We start from the raw sequence: 27,094 nt of genomic DNA on the forward strand, positions 1-27,094 counted from the left end.
TTTCAGATATGGGGAAGAAATAGAACACAATTTGCTAGTCGTTTTCATGTTTAATGATTTACTTACACTAACATTACAATAAATAACATTCTTTAAACAACAGGTTGTAAGCAGCTGTACATCCCAAGCTCCTACGAGGTCCTCGTGGACTGCAGAGAAGTGAACGTAGGGTAACGTCTACCCTACAAAACCATCTATGTTGCTGTTTCATTATTTATACTTGAGGTAACTCAGTCGAAGTGTTCGTGGTTTCGTGTCGTTATTTCCTAAGTCGCGTATCCTACTGTCTATTGCATCTGAGTATTTCCATTACATCTACCTTTGCTTACTATTGCTACGATCCCTTAGTCTGACTGATAACACAATCGCTATCTCGTACGCAAGTTGGTAACCAACTTACCGTTTACTATAGTGCCACATCGCGATACTTTCGAAAATCGTCCGACTCGTTGCCGAGTGACTGTCGACTATCGGTGGCACCGTTCAGATACAGATTGTTGCCATAACCGTAGCTTGCTATTTGGGAGTGACTCTTGCCATAGCTCGCAGGTGCACCGTGAAATCCAGCATGAGGATGTCCGGCAAAGTAGCCCCCGGGAGGCATCGCACTACCAGCGCCACCGTAGTTACCATGGTGCTGCAGTTGATAAAGATGGTACGGGTTCATCAGATGATAGTGGTAATATGCCGCCGGGTAGGCACTGTAAGCTGGATTGTAGGCGAGAACATTCCACGGATTCATGGCATAGTTTTTGAGGAGATTATGTCCGTACCGGTAGTACGGTTGGTCGTGCTTCTTAACTGGTAGTGGCGATTCCGAGAAAGTAATGTTACCCAGATTCTCGAGCGATACACAGTTACGGCCCAATATTTTGTTATTCTTGGTCGACTCGATCGTATAGTAGATGGGATCGTTTGCAACTGCCGCTGGTCCATCACCGCCCAGAGTAGCGATCGTACCCGTGTGATCGATCGAAGCATTCGTGTCCTTCTCCCGGGCATTCCGCAATGTCCCATTCTCTGGCACGTCGTGCAGCTTGTTGTGGATTTGGTTCTTCAGATTGTTGTGCAATACACTGTCCGGTTCATCGGCCGCCGGGGAAGAGTCTTTGGATTTCTTCTCACTGATCGTTGCGTGCGTCGAGAGAAACTTTGGTGGAAAGATAAAGCGCAAATCAAGCAGTGACTGTGTCTTCTTGCACTCGGTCACTAGCGGCGGTGGACCGGTCGGCATCGCTGGCGATAGTCCAAAAATGCTGGCATTAAATTCACTCTGTGACCCGTACAGGTTGTTGTACGCCGTGTACTGCTGTACGATGTCTAGGGAGTTGTTTTCGTGTGGAACGTAACCTGGATTATCGAACCCGGTCGAAGGCCTACGGCTAGGACCGTTTGGAGCGCCCTGAGTGCTTCGCTTGCTTGCTCGCAGTGAGTTCATGCCGGTGGTTGCGTTGAAAGGAGTAGTAGGTGTCGGTGTTGTCAGCTGCAGTCGGGAGGCAAGTGATTCGAGCTGGGATAACACTTTCTTCTCCTGTCGCCATCTAAAACGAAACAAAAGGGACTAGCGTTAAAAGATGATCTACAATATTCTGTTATTGATTTGATCATGCGAACATGATCACCTGCAGTTTGTAAGATTAACGTAGAGAGCGATCTTTATTACTCCTTCGTCGAATGTCGTCAAATTCATATACTTTTCGATCATGCAGGAGGAGGAAAACTTTAATTTTAGAAGCTTTCAAGGAGTATGAAAGTTTTTTATACTCCATCAGCTTCAAAGCTGCTTCATGCATGGTGACGTACTACTAAGCGAAGTCTAACACCAACCATTGTCGTTATCATGTCACGTCTCATTGTTTTCTATTTACGCTAACCAACCAGTGAACAAATACATCATCGTATCGGCTACACTTAACTTACCTCAATGCTGTCGGAATAACGCACAACAGTGCTAAGCAGTTGACTATTAAACGTATTAAATATCCAATTAATTCCGTTAGCCCGTGCGCCGATTGTAGACCCTGTAGAGTAGAAAATGAGAGAATAGAGTGGAAAACAAACCAAGTGAAACAATCCATCACAGTGACCACCGGATGCGTCGTGTGCGAGACCATACTTACCCAATATTGTATGGTCATGTACATGACTAGTGCCAGTTCCGGAACCGACAGCACACCGATAATAATCGACCAGCTGAGAAGACCCCATGAAATGCCCTGAGGGAGTAAACAAATGGAATTGGGAAAAGCGTAAGTTATTGGTGATGAATTCTGATAGGATGAAAGAAGAATACCGCATTTTGAGTATTGGACAAACTTTGCATACACCTACCGTAGACAGGCCATGGATCAAGATCGCGGACGAGATGAAGAGAATGAAGAACTGGGCGCACAGTAGATAGGCCGGTATGGGCAAGTCACCGCGAGCCTCCAATATCCAGGAGATTTCGCAAGAGAACGCCACCAGATAGGTAAGCTGTGAAGGAAATCATAAACAGAAGGTAAAAAAAATGTCAAAAGGTGGCTTGAAAATATGTCGGTCGAAGGGGCCAGGAAATGATCATTTCCAGTGGCTGAAATCGATTAAGAGAAACAACACAAAAAAAAAAACATTATTCCGAGCAAAAATTAAAACCTTAGGGCACAAAACACACCCAAAAGGAAACTGTGTAACCGGAAAGCGAAAGGAACAGAGGTGGCTAGTCGCCATGCTGCATTATGGCCATTTGTGCTGATCGTGTAGTACACTCCGGAGATCAAGTAGCAAGGCATGGTGTTACTAATACACCACACGAAAGTGTGTTGGTGGTTATGGATAAGGTTGTTTTGTTTCGTACAGGCAGGCAACGTTTTCTGCCGGAATGCTCAAACGTATGCCCCGTACCGACGTGCCACCCTTGCTGGAACGTTATTAGCTGGGTGAAGGAGACGCTAACCCATTGGCATAGCTCGGAGTGTGGAGCAATGTGCGTAATGGGCGCAATGTTGCAACCGCCCTCCCATAGTCATTGCTTTCTGTTCGATTTTACTTTCGGTCTACGGTGTGCCCGATGTTGTGCATAGTCTGTATGCTTGTTGCCGTGGTCATCGTCGTTGACCTCAAACGGAGGCGGCGAACTTGAGCGGCTCGCCTGCTAAATTACTCACCGAATGAGTTTGAACTTGAGGAAGTGTGCTAATGGCTAGTGTAGGTTTCGTACATATTTTCGCGCCACAACACATACCGCATGGATACATGAAAAAGGGAAACTTATTCGTCAGAATGGAGAAGAAAAAAATAAATACTACGGCGTCATCCATCAACTAGATAGATACTTCAGATATTGGGCTTCATGGAAAAATTAGTAGAAAAGAAGACCTCCAGTTAAAATTTGGCCAAGCTCAGGCTCTGGTTCAGGCCAAGGCTCAGACTCCAGTTGAGTTACTTAGCGAACATTGAACACTCAAGAATCCAACGTTCTCCTACAAATCGGTTCTTGCTGAATGTTTGAATCTCTAGTGTTATATTAACGCATCAATGCAAAGTTTCTCAGATATCGGTTTTTTAACTGGTTAGGGCGATTTTCTGAGGTATTCTTCGGTTTGTTATTATCGTTTAAAGATACAACAGATCGGCAAGCTTTCAAAACATCTTCATTTACTGTAGCAGGGAAATTTCTTCTCGTCTATTTAATATTATCCAGTTAGCAATTGGAGTCGAGGTAGGAATATCTAATTAAACGAAAGCTACTTCACCTTACTAAAGTGAGCTGTATGTATCCTTTCCATCTTCATGATTAGGCAAAACGTTCATGATTAGGGAAATTGCACGAAATTGCGGTCGTGGTAATTTAAAGCAGCCTCTAATGATGGTCATTTCCCGGTCAATATTCAAAAAAAAAAGACGAGTACGATTCCACGAACAGTTCGTTAGTTTGGAACGGGAAAGGATGATCAATCAAGGTTCAACTAAGATCCAGCGAAGGTTTACACTCACCTGGTCTAAAAACGGCAATTTTTGTGATGTTTGATTAAACGTTTTTTTTTTAAGGGAAAGTATGCTCATTTTATAGGAGTACTTGGAAAAAAATTGAGATTATGCTGCTCACTTCATTTCGTCAAACATCATCAAAAACCAAAAGCTTTCTTAAATGCCAAGATTAAAAATGCGATATATAAATCGGATAAAACACGTCCGTGACACTTGGATTGATTGATGACAAAACCTTTTCAAACCGAACAGCTTTAAAAAATATCTAACCCTTTGCTGCATTTTCCATTTCTGCTGGACACTTTATCAGCGGAAATCATTTGCTAACCCTGTCCAGCGTGAAAATGCTACCCGCTGATACAGTTGGAACCGGTGACCGGAATAGCAGCGCAACTGTAACATACAGTCGACCTCCGAACGCTTCTTTCATTAAGTTGTCCCCCTTGGCTGGCTCTGCGGAAACCGAAGGAAGCGAATACCATTTTCTTCATAAATCGCCAGGTTTCGGGGATGTGTGATGATGAAAGCTCACGATACACAGGCCCATACCTCTCATACACACAAACGTTCAGCAATTATTAAGGTCAGTCGGCGGTGGTCAATCACTACCAACAATTAAGCGGAACTCCCTGAAACCGGGAGGGAATTCTCTCGCATCGTAAACGCAGTCTGGGCAATGTTGCGTATATTTACGCGATGGAAAAAGGGGCCACATTCGCACATGGGAGCGCATCACGATGTACGGTCGGGTACGTCATCGCACACGGGTAAGCGGTTGAACGGGCGACCAGATGCGGGCTTAAGTTTTGGTTACCGCGGAGGCGAGCATTTCGGTCAGAAGTGAAATTTTTTGACGGTTTTACATCGGTTCAGTGAATCATCATCCTCCTCCGAAAGATGACGTTGTGCCGCTACGGTTGAGGAAAATTTTAAAAATATTTTAAACATAGTCAAAACATAGTCAAACGAATAACTCCACACTTAAACCATTAGGTAGAGTTGAGGAAAAAAACCCAAACCAGAAGCTTGGACATCCGTCACGATACGATACTTTTAAGAAACCGTAAGAAATGCGCACCTTTCACTTTGCCAGAACAATGGAACAGTTAACAAACACGCATAGCTAATGTGCACCACTCAGAACGGAGCATGGCCCCCGCATAAGAACCATTTTTTTTTCAATTCCCTTTTTATACCCGAACCACAGCGGAGTTCCTTGCAAACCGTTGTTGGAGCTTTTAACTAACTTCAAATCACGCAAAAGCTTGACCACAGTCAAGTCTCCGTGTGGGTGGTAGGCTTTGTTATGCCGTACATTCCGCGGTCAGTGAACCACGCATTGACCGATGGCTGGGTAAGCGTCCACAGCGATGACGACTTAATTGGACCCAAGAGTTCGAAGTATCCCCCCAGTAAACATCGTCATGCGTTTTTCTTCACCCTTAACTCACGGTGATTTAAGTTCACAGACGAATAATCGCCGAACAGACGACGATAAAGATTGGACTTTATCGTTGGTGAAGATACGTTTTGTGCACGTTTAATGCTAAGTGGCGTGATAAGATAATTTGAAGTTTAAGTTCGCTTATACATTGAGCTTTTAATTTCAATTTGAATTCTTGAATACGAATATCGAGCTCAGGATTGCTCTTCAAAGTTTTTTTTAGTTTAGTGTAATAGTTTTAAAAATTTATTGATTTTTTCAAGTTGAACTTGAACATGTAGAAGTAGATGTAGAATATTTCCACTTGTCTCAAGATTTTGAAAAATATTTCTGGTTAAGGATCTGTCGCCGTATAACGCTTAAACTTGAAAATTATCCAGTTAACCCTGTAAATGGTACAATCAAATCTAAAACATAAAAATACTACTTACCAATGATAAGCATGCCGATATGCAGCAGTAGATGAATATGTTTCGTTTGGAAAAGTATCCCATTTTTGCAGTTTCCGTTCGTTGGTTTTTTTTGGGGTTTTGATAGCGTTTTCGCTCAATCCGACGTGTAGTTTGACATTTAAAGGTCACTCAAATTGTTGACTCCGTCAATCACTGCACGTACAACATATTTTTGATGCATAAACTACGTCCGCTGGGTAAGTATTTGTTTCTCTTTCACTGTAAGTACTTTGGTTGTTCTATACTCTAGCCATCACGATCCGTGTCTGGCAACCGTTTACCAGTGGTGCCGTAAATGTTGTGTCCCGAAAGAAAATAGCACTGGTGAAATGAGGCTTCCCCTAAAAAACGAGCCAAGATGTGCCAAGATGTGTTGATTGGCGTTCCCGTAACCAATTTACGACCTGCGAAGACACAAATAGGTAGAAAGATTGAGCAAAGACGGAAATTAAAAATGTGCTAAATAGAGGAATTCCTGCAAAATAGAAGCGAATGAGCTTAATGCGCAGAATAACAGGAAACCCCTCGAACACAATGCAAAATAAAACAAAACAAAAATTAAGGATTAATCTCGGCCGATTTGAAGCGAACGGTGGGGTGCTATACGCTTATGGGTTTTCTGTTTTCTGCTTTGCCAATAAAGTGTGTTAGGTGAGCTAAGAGCTCCCCAGCAAGAAGTTCGTCGCTTGGCGAAGCAAACCATCTGGGTATAAAAACCGGGAAAACTCGTTTGTACAGGCCTTGGTCTTGGACCGTGTTGCATTAGCGTATCTCTTCGGCATACGGGCCACTGATAACACATGCTAATATCCGGTTTTTTCGGCATGCTGGCCCATGCTTGCTTGGCCCCCGGTTTTGCGAAATCGAAAGTCACCCATGCAGCCATTGTATAATCGTGTTGTTGTGCCGTGGATTCTGCTGCTGTCACCATTGTCAAGGGAAGATTTTTGGGGAAACGTCTTCTGCATTGTTGATGCAAATGCGTAGCGTTTATTACACCCCAATTGTACGGTTGGGAATGGTTATATTATCTCGCCGCGCCAAAACCCATTTAATCGCTTTACAATACAACGGACTTATGCAAATTAGCAAATCATTAACTGTTTTTAATAATATTCCTGGTGGTGAAGGTATGCTTTCCAGCCGTTACTTAATGCCGATTGTTAGACGAGCGAAAGCGTACGAATGATTTTCCTTCAATGATTGTATTCTATTGGCCTATCCAGCATTGTTATGCAAACTGCTACCTTTAAGATCGTAATGATTGGGGATGACAGAGCGACCGAGCGCGCTGTACTAAAAAAACATAAAGCGAAAGTGAACGCTATTCATTCAATTTTAATCAAAGAGAAGCACTCTTTCATTTTCAAACTATTTCTCGGTCCCAATTTACTCAACCCCGTGAATGTTGTCTCATCCATCGACAACAGTTGAACGCACTTTCCCATCAAGCGATGACTTAATTTTCGTTAATAACTCCCTTTTCTGCGGCTGTTTTTTTCTTCTTCAAAAGCTTTCAATTTAGCGTGTCATCGCTTTCTTTCTTATCAAAGATAAACCATCAACCGGCTAGGAGATGCATCCGCTAATGGTTTTCACGCAGTATCGAAAGACAAAGCCTAAGCTTCAAACAATTTTGCCACGATAGTTCGAGCGAATTATCTTGGTGGAGCACAACAACAAAAAAAGGTAGCAATTCTGAAACAAAAGAAATAACATATCGAAAGATGCAAGATTGCATTCGTATGGTTGTGAAAAAATCACAACACCCTTATTTTCCATCGAACAGGGTGGGCTGAACCATGCCGGGTGAGAAATAATAAAAGTTTTATTTTCTGCTTCCCCCCACAGCCTGGTGGGACAATTTCGATCGGTTGGCAAAATTGGAATGAAATTACTTTCCACGAAGTTAGAAAAATAAACACTCCATGCGAAACCATTCCCAGGTGTTACCCTCTGGCTGGAGAAAACATTGACTGGTTTTTCCAAATGGTAAGTGCAACAAGAGTATTAACTAAAGCAATATTATTTATTGCTGTGAGGGGTGCAAAAGGAAAATCTACTTTTCTGCAGTTTTACCTATTGCATCAACAAAACAATAATTATAAAATAAAGCAAACAATTACGGGAAAAGGTTTGGTGTGCGTGGGTTCATCATATCTTTCCCACCACCCCAAACGGGATGGGTCTGGTACTCATGTGGGATATGTGTGGTAACAAACAAAGTTTTCCATTTGTGAATGATTAGCTTTTTTTTGCACAATAGTCGTGTTTGTTTGTAGCTTCACCAACACCTTGTCGTCTGATCTGTTCTTAGTAAAAAAAAACCTCGATGTAAGCTTAATGACGGGAGTTCACAAAGAGTACACTTCGGTTCATCTGCCATTTTGTTTAGCAGCGTCATCACGTGTATGCGTTCCATTCCACCTTGCAAACCGTAAACAATGGAAGTGTGTGCACATTTGTAGATGCAACCAAAAACCATCTTCACTTTCCAAAACATTACTCAGGTCGATGCACTCTTCATGGTGCATCTGTGATGGCGGTATTGTTAGTTATTATTGATGTGTATTAACGATGCACTTCTCATGGTCGATGTTACAGTAATAGACGCGATCCTACTTGTATCATATGTTAAGTGTCACTGGCAATTTAACCACATTTTTAGTTGTTTGATTTTGCATTGAAAAATATTCTTTTTATATTCTCCAAGGAATGTCAGTCTTAAGCTGTTATTTTATAATATTTTGCTACATTATTCTTCCTTAACACACAACAGTCTCAATATTCTGGACATATAGTTATGTCACGCACTGTAGCATGCCAAAAAATATCCGCAAAAAAATCTGCAAAAATGTATTAACTGAAGCCTTCAAATGCTCTTTGGGTTTATTACATTAGTCACTTCATGGGGGTCACTTCGTTTGCGTTTGTTTTGTTTTTTTTCCAAGGATATTCGTTTGTGTCTGTGTTTGTTCGAATAGTAATTGAAAATTCTATTTCCTTTTGCTCAAATGAGATGCAATCTCTCAAATCCCCATGAGATGAGATTTGCTTGGGAAATTAAAAGATTTTTTTTCGCCACCACAGACTCCGGTCCGCTTACAGTGATTAGCTTGGACCTAATTTGCCCATCAGCGAGGGAAATAAACTTTTCAATCAGCAACATTTCATTTTCCACTCAATTGCACACACTCGCGGCGGGCAGTTTAATTCGATTTAGATCGGTGAAAACTTTACATTCGGTTTGAGCTAATGTGCTTTTCCTTCGTGTCGCAAAAACACACTGTCACAGCTCATTAAGCTGCTGACGTTAAATTAAAGAGATAATTCCCCTTTTACCGCGTGTGCTGATACAAGAGCAAATCAACAAACCTAGATACACACATCGCAAGAAAAAAAACGACCGTACATGTCTTTCAGAAAACAACCGAAAACCAGCTCACAGCAGTGCCGTGTTTGTTTTGTTCGTGCAGCTAATAAAATGGGTTTCGAAACACATTTACTTACCAGTCCCAGGCTTGAATGAATTTTGTAAAGTATATCAGGAAAAACGCATTTCCACACGAGGTCAACCGTATTAATGTCGCGTCACTTGTTAGTACATCGGGTTTCAGTGTTTTTCACAAAACCCTTTTGCCAGGCAAAAAGCACAATTATTCGAGTAAAACAATTTGATTGTCGCCATGTTTTCGTTTTTCACATTCACTCAATACATTGCTACGTTGAGTGGAGTGTACCGAGATACGTTACCTTTATTTTTTGTCTGTGTGTATTTCGCCAAGTGTGGGAAACAATTGTCCGGCAATGAGGGTTCCGTCATGGTACGCTTTGTTTGGCTTAATTTCTTTACCCCACCATTGCTTTCGGAGGTCGATTTTCCGAACCAGTACGATTAAAATCACTGTGTCAGATCACTAAAATAGACCTTTCGGGGGATTTTTTTTTGCACCAAAGTGGGCTGGATCTCCCCCATGAAAGAAGGCGTTTGATGTAAGAATTGTTTGTTCCATTGAAATGCACACCAAAGCGTTCAGGCAGATCGTATGCCGCCTGGCAGCATAAGCGGATGACACACCGGTACGATGTGAAGGTTAAGCGTGGGTAAAGCTAATGTTGCAACCTCAAGCGCTATCTTTTACATTGAGCATCTTCTTAAGTTGCATCAGTTGCAATGAATGAAACAAACCCTATCCGGAGGGTTTAACCGGTCAGTTCACACACAATGTGAATATACAAATGAATAAATATGAGCTCCTTCTTTGTCATCCAAGAATTGGTGACCAAAATGAAGCAATCATAAGATTTAAGCAAAAAAAAAATAGACAAAAAAGCAAGTCTGTAAAAATCTAAAGGTCACAGTGAAGGTAAATATTGAGATTTTATGTTTTCCATTTTTAGATCTAACATCATTGTGACAAATGAAACAATTAGTGCTTTTCTTTTGTTATGCTACGATTACGATTGATTCACTTTCCCTTGCATTGGTCGTGACCGAATGAAATTTGAGATATGCATGACAAAAGAGTGCACGACGTGCTGAACTTCCTAATGAGCCGCATCGAAGCTTCAACCCATCCAGCAATTTGCATCGGAAAAGAAATCAACGAACACACAGCGATGGGCTTTTTTTGTGAAAAAGAGGAAAAACAGGCAAAACCAACAGGCAAAGCGGTTCCGAAAAGAAATTAATGAAACAAAACATCACAAAACAAACCTCTAATGATACCGCTACACGTTGCTGTGCCGGCTTAATTATGATCGGACGTTATGAGGCGAGCTACGCTTTAACTAGCATTTTGCGTTTTACCGCAAAAGCTCAACATTTTTTGAGTCGCTTAAATGCTTAACGCTTGGCGTTAGTGCGATGCGTCTCTAGTTTTTGTCACTTTGCTTTAGTTGCAATGCCTGCTACCTTATCGATCGAGCTGATTAAAGTCGGTGCGGGAAAATTATCTAAGTAAAACGAACACATGTTTCGTTGTTTAGGGAAATTTTCCTCCTCACCTTGTGTGTAAGTATCCAACCGTATCGGAATAGGGCCGGAAAGCTTAAGAAACTTTCCATCAAAGTTACACCCTGGCTTAAGATGCGTACTAATGACGGATGATAAATCGTCCGACGTGTGGAGAAACCAAGCATAATGGGACATTGACTTGGTCCCGTGCACGTATGGGAAGCTGAGCATAGGTAATCCCAAAACCAGCGTGCGCATGATACGCGCTAAACAAAAGCGAAAACGCTAGACGCATTACGGGCTAATCAGATTTCCCGTGAAACGCGTGAAATCATAATTAACGATTCCCTCGTTCTAGCTCGAGCTCGAGATTGTGAAAAAGGTGGAAACAAAAGGGAAAATTCAAGTACGAAATTAATCATAGCGTTGGGGTCGGAAACCGGGGTGTTCCCGGTACCGGAAACGAAACGTCGATGCAACGATGACACAACAAATCGCTTTCCACTTTTGGTGTGAGACGAAAGAATAGGTAAAACGGTACACCCAAACCCAAGTCGTAGAACTCATGTGGCGGCGGTAATAAAACAGTGTGGAAACATTAATCAGCTACCGTGACCTAGCTGTGCGCGGTACACAGCCGAAATGGAAACGAAATCCAAAAGGGATAAGATTGGATAGGAATTATGGGCATTTTGTTTTTTTTTATATCTTGTTTCGATTCGAATCAATAATGGGTCAGTGGAACGATCATTTCCTGGGTTGATCAATGTATTGCAACGAATGAAAATTAGCCTGCAGCGTTACACTGATCGAACTGAAACTGTTTCCCTATAAATGGGGTTCGTCGCTTGAAGTCTTTTGTTTCTTCATGTGAGATGTTCACGTAGTCACAATTGTACCAATGAAATATGGAGCAAAGTATATTTATTAGCACTTTATATAACATATTCATAATGTTTTTTTATAATTTTGTATTGCAAAAAATGAAAATGAGCCTTCAGCGTTACACAGATTGAACTAAAACTGTTTCCCTACAGAATGATTTTTGCAGTGGGGTTCGTCGCTTAAAGTCTTTTGTTCTTCTATGTGAGATGTTGACGTATTCACAGTTGCGTCATTGAAATATGCAGTATGTTAACACTTTAAACAACATATTTATAATTTTTTTAGGTAGAAAGTAGTTTTATTTTTCAATAGTAAAATAAAATATTGTTACTACACGAGTACTCTGACACTAGCTATTAGTCAAAAAAAGCTTCAATGCGAAATATTATGTCATCGACACTCCTGTCAATGCTCAGAAATTAGTATAACTGTTTATCTAGCACCTAAAGCAGTCTGCTTAGTGGTGGATCAAAAATTCTGCCCTGGTCAATTCAGTTCCATCAGTATGCAGCGTGTGTTAACAACGGCACGCTTGCTTCAAAAACAGGGAGCTTAAGAAAGCGCCAACAAAACGGAAACACACAATACCGTCCACACAGCATACAAACGTACACAACTCCACGGGAAGTGCCTCAAAAAAAAAAAAAAACGGCACAGTACCGTACTGGAAGCCCTGCGTCAATTCCGCCGGTTGTGATTGCATATTGACGGCGGGTGGGTTACCAAATTGATTTCCAACCTTGTGTCCGAACGCAACGCTCACACTCGTGACGGATGTCAAACCAAAGGTGGGCAAGGAAAGGGCCAGACCATCGGTCTCGTGCCTGTTTTTTCGATTTGTGTGTACGTGATCGATTCCCGGCGTGCGAAAAGTAACTGTAGACCATGAAGCGGTGAAATGGTTATGCTGCTTGACACCGAATTTGGCACATTTTTAGCAGGCCTCGTCCAATGTGAGTGTGTATGCAGAGGTACATCCGGATGAATGGATAACAACACGAAAAAAATCGTCATATATTTCATAAACGTGGCTGAAAGTTAAACAGCATAAATAACATAAAGCATCACACAATATTATCCAAGTAATATATTTAAAGCAGTCAAATCCTTGTATTGATGTCACCTCATGGCCTCAAAAACAAAATTCCCTTCAATAGTTTTAGATTGTAATGGTGTTAATATGTCAATTTTCTTGGTAACATTGTACAGATTACTTTCTCAAAGAAAACCCAAATATGTTTAAGTACATTTGGAACAGTTTGTGTTTTGAAGCGAAACTGTCGAACTAATTTTTGCGTTCCACGTCCGGAAGCGATTGAATTGTCACATCCATTATTGTATGTCCTGAAACACATTTCTCCAACTCAATAATCTATTTGGCCAATTATGTTTGGTACCGTATCGTGCCGAATTTTGAATCGAATCGCATCAAACCGTCCGACCCTTTTCCATGAAGTGGGTGTCCACTGGGCACGCGAGTCACTACTTTCCCTTTCGCGCCTTTATTCCAAACCGTCACTAGTTGCAGCTGATTTCCGGATCTAGCAATCCGGTTCCGAATGCGATTTTACTCCAAAACCGGATTTTTTACGCACGCCACGGAAAGGGAGAAAAAAAAGCCAACAACAATCACTGCACACTTAAGCCGTGGCCCAAAGGTGTGGGCCAGCGTGCCAAACTGCAATTGCTTCACCATTGTTCACCGATCGGTCGATCAGCTGCGGTAACAAAAAAAAAACAATATACAAACGAGCACGCAAACGAGATCACCGGTTGCATCGTATCGGCGGCGATCGTACGGATGGAAATGGATCTCGGGAAAGTGTTACCTTGCGATACGTAAACAAGCGCCAGTCTGACACGGACGCACCGGAATCGAGCGATTGCGAGTGTGCCTGTGGACGGGGGAGCAGCACACCTTCAACTCGATCTGAATATTTTGGGGAGGAAAAGGTAACAAACCTTTACCGGACCGCCCCATGCGAACAGCAAATGCGCTCAGCCGTGCACAGTTAAAGTGCTCCAGATTTTATATGGCTCCGAAATTTCGTTGTTTTCTTGTGTTCATGCACCAAGTAGTTCGGCAGTTCGATTGGTCCAGTTTTTGAGCGTGAAACGAGTCTGTCCACACAGCTGTCCACGCTATCTCTAAACCGATGGCGATACGTGCGTTAGTGTACGTTGGTGCTGTAAATGGTAGCCAAGTTGAATGAATTTTAATCGATCGGCCGATCTAACAGCTGCGATTGCGTGCCATTACGATCGTACGGCTAAAGTGCCAATGATCTTTAATATCATGTAATCATTTCTGGTGGTATCGGGTAATGAATCGTTTGATACATAAAATGAACGAATGTGACTTGCTACTTTTATCTGTAATATGTTGTTTTACATAAAGCATATCATCAAAGCATTACATTCTTAGTTGCAAAAATTTCCAGCTTATAAGGAAAAATGAAATAGATATTTACACAATTAATGCAGTGAACTCACAATAAAACCTTCTATCAAAAAGCTGTCTAAAATGTGCAAACAGGTAATAAGATTACGAGTGCTTAATTCCATTTACACATCATCCCTCTTCTTCGGTGACTCGCAATATAAACCATCAGAAGCGAAGAAGAAATCGTAGTTGATGATCTTTGTTTTTCGTTTGTTTTTTCATTTTTCTTTAATGGCTTCAAACATGCGCAGCCGGGGTTTACACATAGCGTAATGTCGTTTGCACGGCGCGATGAGTCATGCGCAAAGTTCCGCAAATAAACCTTACAAAACCTGGGCCGTGCTGTGTCTGCGTTTGCCCGTTAACTTCATTCATTGCCTGAATGAAGCGTTGGAAGCTGGCTGTTGTTCGGTAGGTCGTCGCTAGCTGATACCGGTCGTTGTACGTTCGATGTTTGGTTGAGCATCGTCCGGTGTGTTTGTTTGCACAAACAGTAGCAAAGCTTTGTTACCAACAGTATGCATACTGTGTGAGTGTACTCTACTTCGATGTAGTTGCTGTGTACATAGTGTTACCTCATAAACCTCAGCCTCAGGCAAATTGTGAACAAGACGAGGCTGGACCACGAAAAGACTAGCCTCAGGACACGTGCGTATGCAACTGCTGAAATTCCATTGCGGGTGGTAATCCAAGTTACCGAGAAGACCTTCAAAACAGTCCCAAAACCAGTGATCGCTTTTAACAGAAACGACCGCAAACAGTGTTCATGGTTTGGACTGTGCCGAACGATCGTTTTTTTTCAAAACACTGCTCAAATGCGCACTCCACGCCCGATTGCTTATGCTAATCTGGTTGACATTGAACAACAACACCACCAATTCCACCATTTCTGATGCCGTTCAAATTAACACGACAGACATGTTTTGTTTAATGTGTAAATCGCTGTTAAATTCCATTCGTAATGGGAGGGACTTCGACATACCGATGCCTTTGGTATTGGGAAATATTGGAATCCTACTGGAGAGATTTCGCAATTAGGATTAAAAGTAAACTACTTCAGTAAGTATTTCACATAACTGTTTTCACCTCATAGGAATAAACGCATCTTAAATATCACACCTTAAATGTACTTGACATTGAAAATGTCAACGTGTCGTTCGCCGGCTATACGTCAGCTTAAACGGCACCGGAATCAAAAAAAAACCTAGCGTTGAAATCTTTTGTCGACACTTTATACATACACACAAACACATATCATCATCCGTTCCGGTTCATTGTGTTGTGGGGCAAATAGTACTCGCGATGGACAAAATGTCAAGGATGCACACGGCGCGGAAACGACAACGGTAAATACGATACGTTTCCGCAAATGGGTTTGGTAGTCTTCACTATTGTACGAATTGCGTAGGCGTTTTCACCATTGTATAGATGTTTGATTTTGGATCTTCAAAACTATACACAAAGTTTTAGCCCCAGTATAGATTGATCAAAGTTGATCCAAGATTTAGCAATTGATCTTTAAATTGACTGTTTCATTTCGCAACTCTTTGGGCCCGGAATCTCGAACAATCCAACGACTTTAAAAGTGTACGCAAAACACCTCAAACAGCTCAAGATCAGCCGTACAGAAATTCACAAAACGCGATCAAGAGGCATTTGTACTTGAGACGGCTTGAATCGGCGTGCTAAGCTGTACGGTAAGAAATACCTTAACGCTATTGCGATTTATTCTTCCAGCACCAGGTTTTCCAGGTGGCCAGCCACCTTCTATGCGAACTTTTGCTAACGGGCCCTGCGTTTGATGTTGAAATGACGCACTGAAGGCTGTTGCGGTGAGGTGCGAGGCATAGTGGTGAGCGAATGGAAGAAATATTGTAGCTGAAATTGTGTTCTCATGCAGAACGGACACGTTTATACCGTCGGTCCATGGTACGGGACGCGAGGAAGCTGTGATTAAAGATGGTAAACATTCTTTAGCAGCCAAGCGAAATTGAACCATGCATGGAAGCACCAATGGAAAAAGTTTGCTGCATATAATCTGGCGCTCCGTGAAGCGGACAGGTTGGCAGCACTTGGATATTGAAGTTGGCTTATCCTACGTACAGACGCACGATGAGAAGAAAACAAACACTTCAGCTCGTGTTCTGCCATTCAAGCAGTGGTGGATTTATCGATAATACGTAAACAATGAGTAACAACTTCCACGAGGCTAACATCTTCATTCCATAACTGTACTGTGAATGAAAAATCGAAAAACCTAATCGTAACGCATCATTTCCAATAACTCTCTATGTAAATGCTTCTGCCAATTTTATAACGCTCATGTGACACGATCACAAAACGCTTTAACATATTGAGTAGGTCGCTTTAAATCGCGATGATGCTCAACGATGATGTCATGCGAATTAGCACATCTCCGGAAACTTTTGTTTGATTGACACTTGGCAATATTAAGATTTGTTTTTTCCTTTTCTCTATGAAAAATGCGAACGAAAAGAACGCACAGACCTTAGAACACAGAAATATTGTGGCTTTCTGACGACAAACACCACACCCTTAGGCCACGAATAAAGTACGAAGGCGAAACTCCCCGATCGAGACACGCTACGGGCCTCCATGGCAAGGTGCCCGACAAGCCTGACACCTTTACGCTTCATTTCATATTCATACCGCGTATCGGTGGTGTTACAGACCGTCGAGTCAAATGATTTCAAGACCGGTAAGAAGCAGCAAACGGATTGAAATAAAGGGAAATTCTATTGGTAGCGATCGTATTATCTCGTGAGGTGAGACGAGATTTACCTTTATTTCTTTTTTTGATTTGGAGGAACCGATATGATATCCAATGTTAAAGGGAAGCGGTTAAGCTTCTGGAACAGTGAAAAGGGGGGAACAATTTTATCAAGATCTTAACCTTCTACATAAACCCCCTCGGCAGACTCACCTTCTGATGATGCACACACCTTGATGTATTTAAATTGGAGATTTTTTTAATTCGTTCGCGGTGGATGATGACACTGTTTGATTCCCAAAAAACCTAAAGTTGACTTCTCTTGTGGTTCTTTCATACAGTGTTGAAGATATTTCTAAATCACACCGTTCACAAATGGCTTTCTATATGAACTATCTTCGTGCACTAAGGCTTAGAAATACACACACGAACACCACCCTCAATGTGCCGATCGACAGTGGAATTTATTGCACTATGCAACGCGATAATCATGATGAATCAGTGTAGTTGCAAGAAGCAAAACATTTCTCCCAACGGCAATCTCCGCTGTTACACTTCATCTACACACACACAGACACAGGCACCGCGAAATGTTGGCACGCTCCATACATAATGCACGATCACTTGCATCGACAATGGGAATGTCGTTCAAAATTCACCGATCCACACGCACCCACCGATATGCAATGGGCATGCCGCTACACCATTAAGCACTATCGTTATTTGATTCGGCGTCGTTGAGTTTCGTTTCGGTATCTGTTGTTGTATCGTTCGATTGGACCTTCTATACCCAGCTGCTATACAAACACCCGTACTGGTGGTGGGAAACGCGCACCATGCACAACCAAACGTCGCGAACGAAAGACTGCAACTGATCGTGGTTCACTAGGCGACGAACCATCGGGGTGGTGAACGACGGATCGTGTCTTGCGGCGATCGGGTTTACGAACGTTCAAAGAATTGAGAAAAACCCCCCTCTTTAGGTGACGCACCATGCCGGGTCTGCAGTGTGGTCGGGTTCACGAATGATGAATTAAACGAGAAAGCACCCCTTTCATTAAATATAACAGCTTTTGTACAGAAGGCGCCGCGATGTATGCAATATGGGGAACATGTTTTTGAAGTTATCCACATTTTAAAGGTTATTTTTGATCATTTTTAGGGAAAAATGTATGTTGGGGTATTTCAAGCTTTTGACGATTATAAGTTGTGATGATTAAGATGGTCCCTCCTTCACCCTTTACGATAAGATTTTCTTAGAATAATCTTGAAAAAACTTACCTATGAGGACGTCTAGCACTTAGTGTGATAAATAGTGATTTTGACAGCCTCGTTTTCAGAAATTGTGTAAAAGATTCGATATTTTGCGTTTTTCCTACTTCAATCTAAAGGAAAAGGTTTGGTATGTTGCGAATAAAAAGGGAATTTTTTATATTTATGTGGGCAATTGGATAACGTACCGTGAAGCAATTTAAGCAATTATTTCACAGTGAAGCAAGTCGATGACAACGTCCGCCCTGCAATCGCTCTTACTACAACGTACGGTCTGCTTTCTTATGTAAAGTTTCAAACCATGAAATGCTATCGCATGCGGGAAAACGTACAAGTAACGCATTCATGCAAAGGAGCGTTACTTTCTCTCTCGATTGTTGCTGGAGATGACGGCCATACAAATTTCGCTCTCAATTGTTTATGTTCCGCAACAGGCCCGTTTTCTCTCGTTCCTTTTTTCGCTCGTATATGCTGAATGCTTTTCGCCCGATACAACAATGGTCTCTTTAATGGTTTGAAAAAATGCGTTTTTTTTATAAAAAAAAGTGATGTTTGTTCCATGCTTTTAAGCATTCTTCGAGTTTTTACAACTTTTCGTATTGTTTTAAATTATTCAATAATTTTTAGCAAACATATGTGCGAGTCAACATGCCATTGCACAACGGTTTCGCCCTAAAGCTTCGTTTCCACTGCAGTGATATTTCAAATCTTTCGCTAGCGAAAATCGAATACTGACCGTCGTATTGCAACGTATCTAAAAAGATTATTGAAACTGAAAAAAAATATTATAGAAAAAAATATGAAAGCAAACTTGGCAAGGGATCAAATTTTCAAAGATTTTTTACCTTTTTGATAACAATCGAATCTCTACTACTAAGTAATCTAATCTACGCTCTAATCTAATTTTTGGATTATTTGATAAGTAAGAAAGTTTCAATTCATTTCCCATTAAAACGTAATTTGGTTGCTATTTTCTTACTAAAGACAGTTAAATTAGTTTTGATGCTGTCCTAAAAATTGCTGAGAAAATTCTTCAAAATAATTGTTTCACTTCATTAGTTAAACAATTACAGCGCCTGTTAAACAAATATTCATCTCAGCGATAATAACTAGAACGTTTTTGTTTGCTTCTCCAGGTTGAGTGTTTGACAACAAAAGTCTATTTATTGAACGCATCCTACTTACTATTTTTAAACGGAATCAATTCTCTCACTCAAACGATACATTGCAGCATCCCGTACGTGTTTGCTCATTACTCTCATTCTCAGCAGTTTGCTTGATTAAAGTGGTTGGTGGTAGTTAACATTGACCACAGTCTCGCTGTTTTCTATGCTCAGCCATTCACTACTTCACTTTACTCAAACGCGCTCAAACTTTCGCGTTCTCACGACCCTTTGCAGCCCCGGTTGTAAGGTGAAGCCTGGACATGGACATTACACCAACACCACCGAAAATCGATCACCCTTAATGCTCCTTCCACACAATTTTTCATCCCCAGCAACGGTCCGGTCTCTCCGGTCAGCTTCTCCATCTTGGACAGCCGCGGCGTGATCGCGGGTTCTGTGGAATGCAGGCCACAAGACACGGCCAGTCATGCTGAGTGTGGCGAAGGTTCGATTTACGATTTCATTCGTACCAGTATTTTTAGCTGTTCAGCTCGAAAGAGAAGAGAACGGTACGGTCGGCTAAGAAAGAGAGTGAGCAAACACGCAACACGGTGAGACGTTTGGCTGCGCGATACCTGTTGAGCAAGCCTACCGTGCCGTCGTACGCATTCGCAGCTTTGCGTCTTTTGTTCGTTCTCGCGCACACACATTCGCCAACTGGCAGTCGAGCAGTTTACGTGTCCGCGTCTGGCCGGGTAAAGCGCCTTACGGTGTATTATTTTATTTTTCTTGCGCGACTGCTTCGGATTGCGCGAAGGCGAAGGGTTCGTCGCCTCTTGTTGGACGCTTGCATTGCTGTCTTTCAGTGCGGTACGTTTCGATCGCTGTGCGGACGGTGGCGTTGTGGTGAGTTCGTTGTCGTCGCACTCTGGCGTTGCCCTTTCGAGTGCGGTGAGGTGTTCAAGAACTTTGCGGTACGGTGCCTATTTCGTGCCTGCATTGGTGGTATACGTTACGGCCCGAAGCAGGCGCGTTTGTGACTAACCTGCAGCTTCATTGCCGTGTTGGTGCGTTTGTGGTTTGTTTAACTGTACTAATCCCTTTTGGTGGTTGACTTGTTTAGTGCTGCCTTGTGACAAAAGCGTGTACGGTTACGGCTTTCCAGGTGCATAACGATCGCTAGCAGTGAATGTAACAGCGAAATTGTGTGACAAAAGTTTGGTACAGTGAATGTGCTTAAGTTTGCATTGTTTGAAGTAAAGTTTCGAGAAAAGAATGCGAAAATTACAATCAGTCTAAAACTGTGCAGCATCTACAATTAGAAGAAGCAGTGGTAAAGAAGTAAGTAAGAGATCAATCTGTCTTATCTCAACAACTAGTTATCAACAACACACACAATATGCTCCGTGAGCTTTAGTTTACATCCGTGCGTGTGTATGTTTCTTTCTCCCGCAAATGTTGGCGTTGAGTTTCAAAAATATTGTACGCGCTACGATCAGCCGTCAGCAAATTTATTGTTGCTTGCCGCAGAGAACGAAGTAGGATATCCGAAAATGGAGGAAAGTTGATACGCTTGCGCACATATTTGCCTTCAGCATGTGCGTGTGTGTGTGTGCGTTCGATTTTTTTTTGTTCGTCCGAAATGTGCATCGGTGTTGGTGGTTGTGAAATCTTGTACGATCAAAGGAGAGTACGAGATGTGGGCCCGTCTTGTGAATAAATCCGGAAGATGGAACTAAAAGCAGCTTTTCCTCTTCTTAAGGAGAGCTCAAGCTCTCGCTTTCTCGTGTTGCCTAGAATATGGTTCCCAAAGGCGATGAGAAACGGAGAGGTTTTGTTCATTCGCGATCTTATGCAGTGGATCGTGCGCCTTTTGATAGATGGAAAGAGCTCAGGAAGACTAATCCAAGAAAAGAAAAATCCTTTAGTAATCAGCACAGAAAGAGAGAACAAATAAACAAACCTCTAAAGTAAGAGCATTGGAATTCCGATCAAACGTATAATTATCTTTTAAATAGAAACACTATTAGAGCAAATCAGTGTGTTTAGCGGTTCAGCAAGATCGCACGGTGAGTTTATGTTTGCTGTCCTGAAGCTTGTTTTGCCCACTTTGTGCTGAATCATGAACGCACAACTGCAACGGTAAACAAGGTGCAGTAGGATGTATTACAGGCTCAATTCAACATAAACCAAACGATTTGCAAGCCACAATACTTTCCGTTCTGCCGTGTGCTGCTGATTTGCCAAACGTTTTAACGCGACGGTAATTAAATGTAAAACCCCCCGAAGCATTTCTAGCCCACCGTATACCGTTTAAGTAAAATCCCTCTTGATGACGTGTGTACGAAAAACGAGTTTCGATGAACTTACGATCATGTGCTCGGATTGTGCTACTGCAGCCAGAAATACACACACCGATGTACGGAGAGAGAATCGGCCAGACGGTAGTCAGAGTTTATGTTTTCGCTGGCTGCAGGCTTACGGTACGGATTGTTCGTTCTTTTGCACCTTTACCAGCTGGGTGATCCCTTCTAAATCGGTGCCTTTTGGCTCACCTCAATACGGCTAGGCACTAGGGGAAAGTAGATGTTGTCTTTGCGATATAACCCAAAAATCCGGGAAGCACTTTTACTGGAAAGTTGTCCGCTCCCAGGCAACGGAACAGATTCAAATTGAATCAGTGATTTTTTTGTTGTTTGTTTGCCTTCTCTTACTTTAGCTGACCTCTTGGAAGGGCTGGCCCTGAAACAGACACCGATGATGGTGGCTGATGAGGATGTGTTAATCTTTCCCACATCCCATGCTTTCTTTTCACCTGTGCGAATGTTTTGTTTTCGTCGGAGTTTGCAATCCTTTCCTTTTGCTAGTGTTTAGCATGATTTTGTTATTTGGAGAAAAAATATGAACTTTTACATATCTATTCGATTATGGAAATGAATATTGCTGTGAAAAGCGGAAAAGTAGATTAAAATTGTTTATTTACAATTTGTTGCTATTTTAAGAATAATTTAAACCATTATTTTATTTAAAAAATTAACATTCTTGATTTATTGCCTTTTTACATATATACACTGTAGTATTTGGGTAATGTGCAATAAAATATCCAAAGTTTTTGAAAAGATAAAGAACATTTTTAAAATGTGTTTTTCACAATCAAAACTGTTCCGATTGGTTGAAAAAAAAAAAGAAAATTCTTGTGAAGTAGAAATTAATTGTTACGGATCAATGTCACATAAACTTTTTACAAACATTCAAGAATTTGTGTATTTCATCACATAAATAAACTCTACTGTCTCCTATTTCTTGTGAGTAATTTATCGTAGATCGTAAATTACCGATCGGGTTGATGCATTTCTTGCCTGTCAAGAGGGTCCTATAAATTGTTCTATTTTTTCAGTTTTATGTTCTTTATCCACCGAGAAGACACACAAGCAATTTAATGATCATCTCATTTTCTGGTCTGGAATGTTCTATCATTAGAATCACGATTGAATCGTTCACATTTGATCTCTTTAAACTTTCGACCGTGTGCCGAACGGAGCATGAAAACAAGCTCTTTTCGGTTACTGTCATGGACTGTAATGTCCCTTTCACGCTGTACGGGTGGTCAACTGGAGCAAAATGAAAAAAAAACAAAAACCAAAAAGAAAGCAATAGAACAACGAAAACGAAACGGCTTCAAACGAAGAGAACCGAACTTCAATCCACCAAAAAAAAAAAAACCCCCACGTCTGCTGGATGATTTTCGCTAGATCGTACCGTTTGATTCGGTTTGGTTCTTGTGTGGTTCGTTTTCCGCTCCGTTTGTCCTGGTGTGGCCGGTGCTACGTCAAGACACATTTCCTTCATCTATCACGATGGCCGATGGCGATGGCATATTGCTTCCTTTTTGGGCTTTTGTTTAAATACCGGTCTACCTGCGCCGGAAGAAACTAATGGATCGGACGAACGAAATCTTTTCGTTCCAATCGCCCGGGATGCTGTTGAAAACTCACCCTCTGTAACGGGGTTTATTATTACAGCGGTGGGGATGCTGGACGAGATGTTGAATGAATTCTTTAGATAACATCAGGGTCACCGGTATGGGAGTGTTAGCAGCTAGAAGGCAAAGACAACCGTTTGGAAGAGGAAATCTCATTCGATTTGTCATTTCAAAATCCCTTCTAATGATAGGGCGGGGATGGTTTTTCTTCCGTGCTACTTAAACCTCTTTACAGCTTTGTCCCAGTCCTGTGTATGGTGCGGTTAGACATCTATTAACTAACCGATTGCCCCAAGTAAGCCACATTTACGATCACGAACATTTGTAGCAGAATATCTGCATCTTACGGGGCCTCTTTGTTCGTTGAACATGGCCCATACTGAGTTGGTTCTACCTTTTTTCCTTCAGCATTTGAATGTCCGCGTCTAACATACGACGATGTCAATGGCCGTACGGTAGAATGGTTTACAGTGGCCAACCAACTCACCAAGTGAACCACCCATCCGTGTCGGATAGGATCGTATAGGAGGCAGTCGTTCGGGAATATTTGCAGTAAGCAGATGTTACCAGAGACCTAGACCTAGACTGGACCTAGAGACAAAGCAGAGGAGGGTTGAGAGAAAGGAAAACCAGTTTCTGGCTGATCGTACGGGAAAGTGTGTAGCGATCGAAGGGTTGCAGAATGTTTTTACGCTCGAGTGCGCGTGGTAAAGATAGTTAAACCACTCTTTTGGACTTGCAATTCTTGGAAAGGTCTCGATTTTTGGGGCTCTTGAAGAAAAGGTTGAAGAAATACAAGTATGCTTTAAGTATTGTTTTCTTCTCAAACTTATATTTAAAATTAATGAATACATAAAAATAATGCATAAATACTAAAACACAACGGAAAAGCCTCCTTATGCTCGTATTCATATTTAGTCTGTTTGGTTTTCTGTATGTTTATTACCTTCCGTTTTATGTTAAGCTTCTTTCTTTAACCCGGATTCGCTAAATAAAAGCAACCTTTTTATAGCACTGGATTACGTACATCTTTAGGGCCAAAATCCGGAGGCTGATTTTTGGGAAATGTGTGTCTATACGGTTGTGTGCACGCGAAGATTCGTTAACGGAAGGAATGCATTGAGCGAGAAGGTTAACATACCACATCCGGTGTCCAATGGATTGCTTTATGCTCGCTGAACCTGGGGCTGACCTGGCCAACCTTCACCGAAACTTTAACGAAGCGAGAAGTGACCGAACGTAGGAAGGAGTTACCTACTACTAAACATAGTTCGGCCCGATGCGCATCGTTTGGAAATGAAAATGGAAAGTTAAGCTTTATCCAACGCACGCGTGGAATGTTTTTTGGTTGTGGATGTGTGCAAGTGTGTGTACTGTTGTGCCTCCCCGTCCGCCAACTCCCGCCACAAAAAAAGCCGTAAAGCTGTAGGACATGAGAGGGCATAAGGTGGGAGAAAGTGCACAATCTAAAGAAAATCCTAAAGAAAGAAGGTGAGACAGTGGGTTTGGCGAAGTTTGAAGAATTTCGCTGCCATTTCGTTGCTAGTTTTTTTGGATTAATCTGTTTCATTAAACCGTCTGACTTGCAATGAGTGATCAAGAGATGGAGTTTTTTCATTATTACCAAGTGCAAAGTGAGGCTATAAATTGTTAATATCACAAAGATTGTCGAGATGTTTGAGCAGCAAAGCAAACAAGTGGAGTCGTTCTTCCAAACAGATGTCGCTTTCTTTCTTTGTCAACACTCGTTTTAAGCTCGCCTGTTGCGTGGTGTCTGTTTTGCGACCCAGACTAAACAAGAGCAATAACGTGTTAGTGAGGCATGTGCGAAATCTGGAACGAAAGAATGTCGTTGCTGCCGTCTGCTCAGCTTCAATCGGTAGGAAATTGAAAGCTAGAGTTGAGAGGAACACAAAATCGATCTTCCAGATCTTCCTCTTTTTAAATTCCTTTGTTATTCTCCTTTGTTGTTAATTCACTTTTATTCAAGTTTGTATTATTGCAGCTTTTTTTTTGGTTGCTGGTTGTGTTCTAGTGTGCCACCGGCAAGATTTGGTTGGGTGCGATGTCTTCTCTTTTTTGTAAAATGCAAAACAACAAACCGATCGCGTTGGAAGTTTACAAAACAGCAGCCATCTTTGTGAGGGCATCATGGCGGGTTTTGTATGCATTCCTCAAATTCCAGGAAGCATGACGTATCCGAACGTTCGCCCATCCAGTGTAGCCAGCAAACGAGAGTAGCCGTTGGTGGCTGAGAATTTCAATTGTGTAGAGATCGATTTCAAGTGACGATCGTTTTGACTTTTCGCATAACCACGTTTGAAGGAAGCCGGTCGTTTTGATGTTGATGATCTTCTTTTGTAGAAGGGTTTTTTTTTCGTAAGGAAAAAAGAGACAAGGGGGGGGGGGGGTGAAAGATGAACCAGTGTATTGGAGTTTTGTTTGGCAAAAGCTACCGGCTGCATGGGTATATGATTGCTGGCCTTATAATTGCAGCTTGCTGGGGGAATAGCTGCAATAGCTGGGGGAGTGAAAATATCCATTATAAGGTTTGAATTGAGTAATGTATCGTGAAGTGAAGTGTGATGGGCAGTAATTAATGATTACCAATTTGAGATATTATTGTACGTCATCTCTTGGGGTTTTTTTTTGGTTATTGTCGTTGCTTTGTGTACGTCACGCTATTTATTGTGGATCGTACGTCCATGAAATGGAGAACGATTTTTTTAAGGTGTGAAACTTTCAATTCAATGAAATCTTTGCATTTAATTAAAATAAAATCACATAAATAAATAATAAATAATGAATAAATGTATAAAAATTACTGGAATATGGAGGAAAACCTTAAAATACTTCAATATTTCTTCCAAAAGTCAAATATCAAATATCCAGATAAGCTAGAAAAGAAAGCAAAATGACATGACCCAGAACAAAGAGAGCTCCAATAGTATTGGCTAAATAATTGAGAAAACGCACGTAAACTAGTCTTTCAAATTGCCCTTTGCACCTTAACGTTTTATGGTAAGATATTTCATGCCCGTTTTTGGCATCAGCTGCGACACGTCACGGCATTGTTTGCGCAACGTTGCGTCAGTGTTGCGGTGAGTTCAGTGCTTATTTTGAGCACTGATGTAAACTCCTACGTGTCGGATGCCCCCGGATAAGCTTGCTTCAATTTATGCCAAACCATTTAAAGTGTGTCAGTAGCGGATGCCGTCACGAAGATGACTTTTATTTCTCAGACGAACTTCATTGTGGAGCTACGTCGTTCTAACGGCTGAAAAAGCCATCTGTTTTAGATATTCAAAACCAACCAACCAGCTCGGGAAGGGGAGTAAAGAATTCAACGGTTCAATTAGCAAACAAACGACTTACTAATTTTTTGTGTTAAACCCTTTCACGACGCGACCAAGCGACAGAACAGCAAGGTGTCGCTTTACCAGCATTCGTGGCAAAGTGTTAAGGCCACCCGCGTCCGTGTGATAAAAGAGCTTCTCCACGATTTCGGTGTGTCACGTAGCGTCATCAAACGTTCTTTTTCGGTTGCTCTTTAGATCTCGTACAGCTAGTAAAAATGGCATCCAAGTACCTTATTTTACCTAGTGACGTTTTGTAAGGGTCAATTGTAGTGGCAGTGGCAAGAGTTGGTGAATAACTAGAAGCTGGCATTTAGTGCAAATAGTGAACTGTTTGTAACAGAATCTAGCGAACAAAAAAAAGAACACAATGAACGTACTGTGTTGAACAGAGTGGAGCAGAGTGTTCTTAACGGAATTTACCTGCACCATATCAGGTCATGTTTCAAAGCCGGTGAGTTTGTTGTTTTTTTTTTGGAGCCCTTATAACAAATCTC

At 41.7% G+C, this 27,094-nt stretch overlaps 2 protein-coding genes across 6 annotated transcripts in view; one reads left to right on the forward strand and one right to left on the reverse strand.

Annotated features, from left to right (window-relative positions):
- The window catches only part of LOC125763366 (uncharacterized), a 391,039-nt gene that overhangs the window by 320,705 nt on the left and 43,240 nt on the right, over positions 1-27,094 (forward strand). Inside the window, exon 1 of one of the 4 annotated variants that reach the window (XM_049426448.1) lies at positions 19,976-20,600. The exons of 2 other annotated variants lie outside the window; for them this stretch is intronic. The gene's annotated coding sequence lies outside the window, so the exon portion shown is untranslated. Of the gene's footprint in view, positions 1-19,975; positions 20,601-26,147; positions 27,052-27,094 lie in introns of those variants that run through there. One more of the 4 variants, XM_049426451.1, reaches the window with a different exon arrangement.
- On the reverse strand, positions 31-17,874 carry LOC125763462 (uncharacterized). 2 transcript variants are annotated; one of them, XM_049426684.1, is made up of 6 exons: positions 17,114-17,874; positions 5,845-6,269; positions 2,332-2,475; positions 2,121-2,216; positions 1,921-2,021; positions 31-1,541 (listed from the first exon to the last, which is right to left on the reverse strand). In XM_049426684.1, exons 2-6 carry the CDS (start codon positions 5,905-5,907, stop codon positions 407-409), a joined length of 1,539 nt encoding a protein of 512 aa, XP_049282641.1. In that variant the 5' UTR covers positions 5,908-6,269; positions 17,114-17,874; the 3' UTR covers positions 31-406. The 2 variants fall into 2 exon arrangements, with proteins under 2 accessions (XP_049282641.1, XP_049282639.1); XM_049426682.1 differs by having other exon boundaries at positions 17,095-17,874.

The sequence above is a fragment of the Anopheles funestus genome, chromosome 2RL (genome assembly GCF_943734845.2).
Source record: "Anopheles funestus chromosome 2RL, idAnoFuneDA-416_04, whole genome shotgun sequence".
NCBI classification, from domain to species: Eukaryota; Metazoa; Arthropoda; class Insecta; order Diptera; family Culicidae; genus Anopheles; species Anopheles funestus.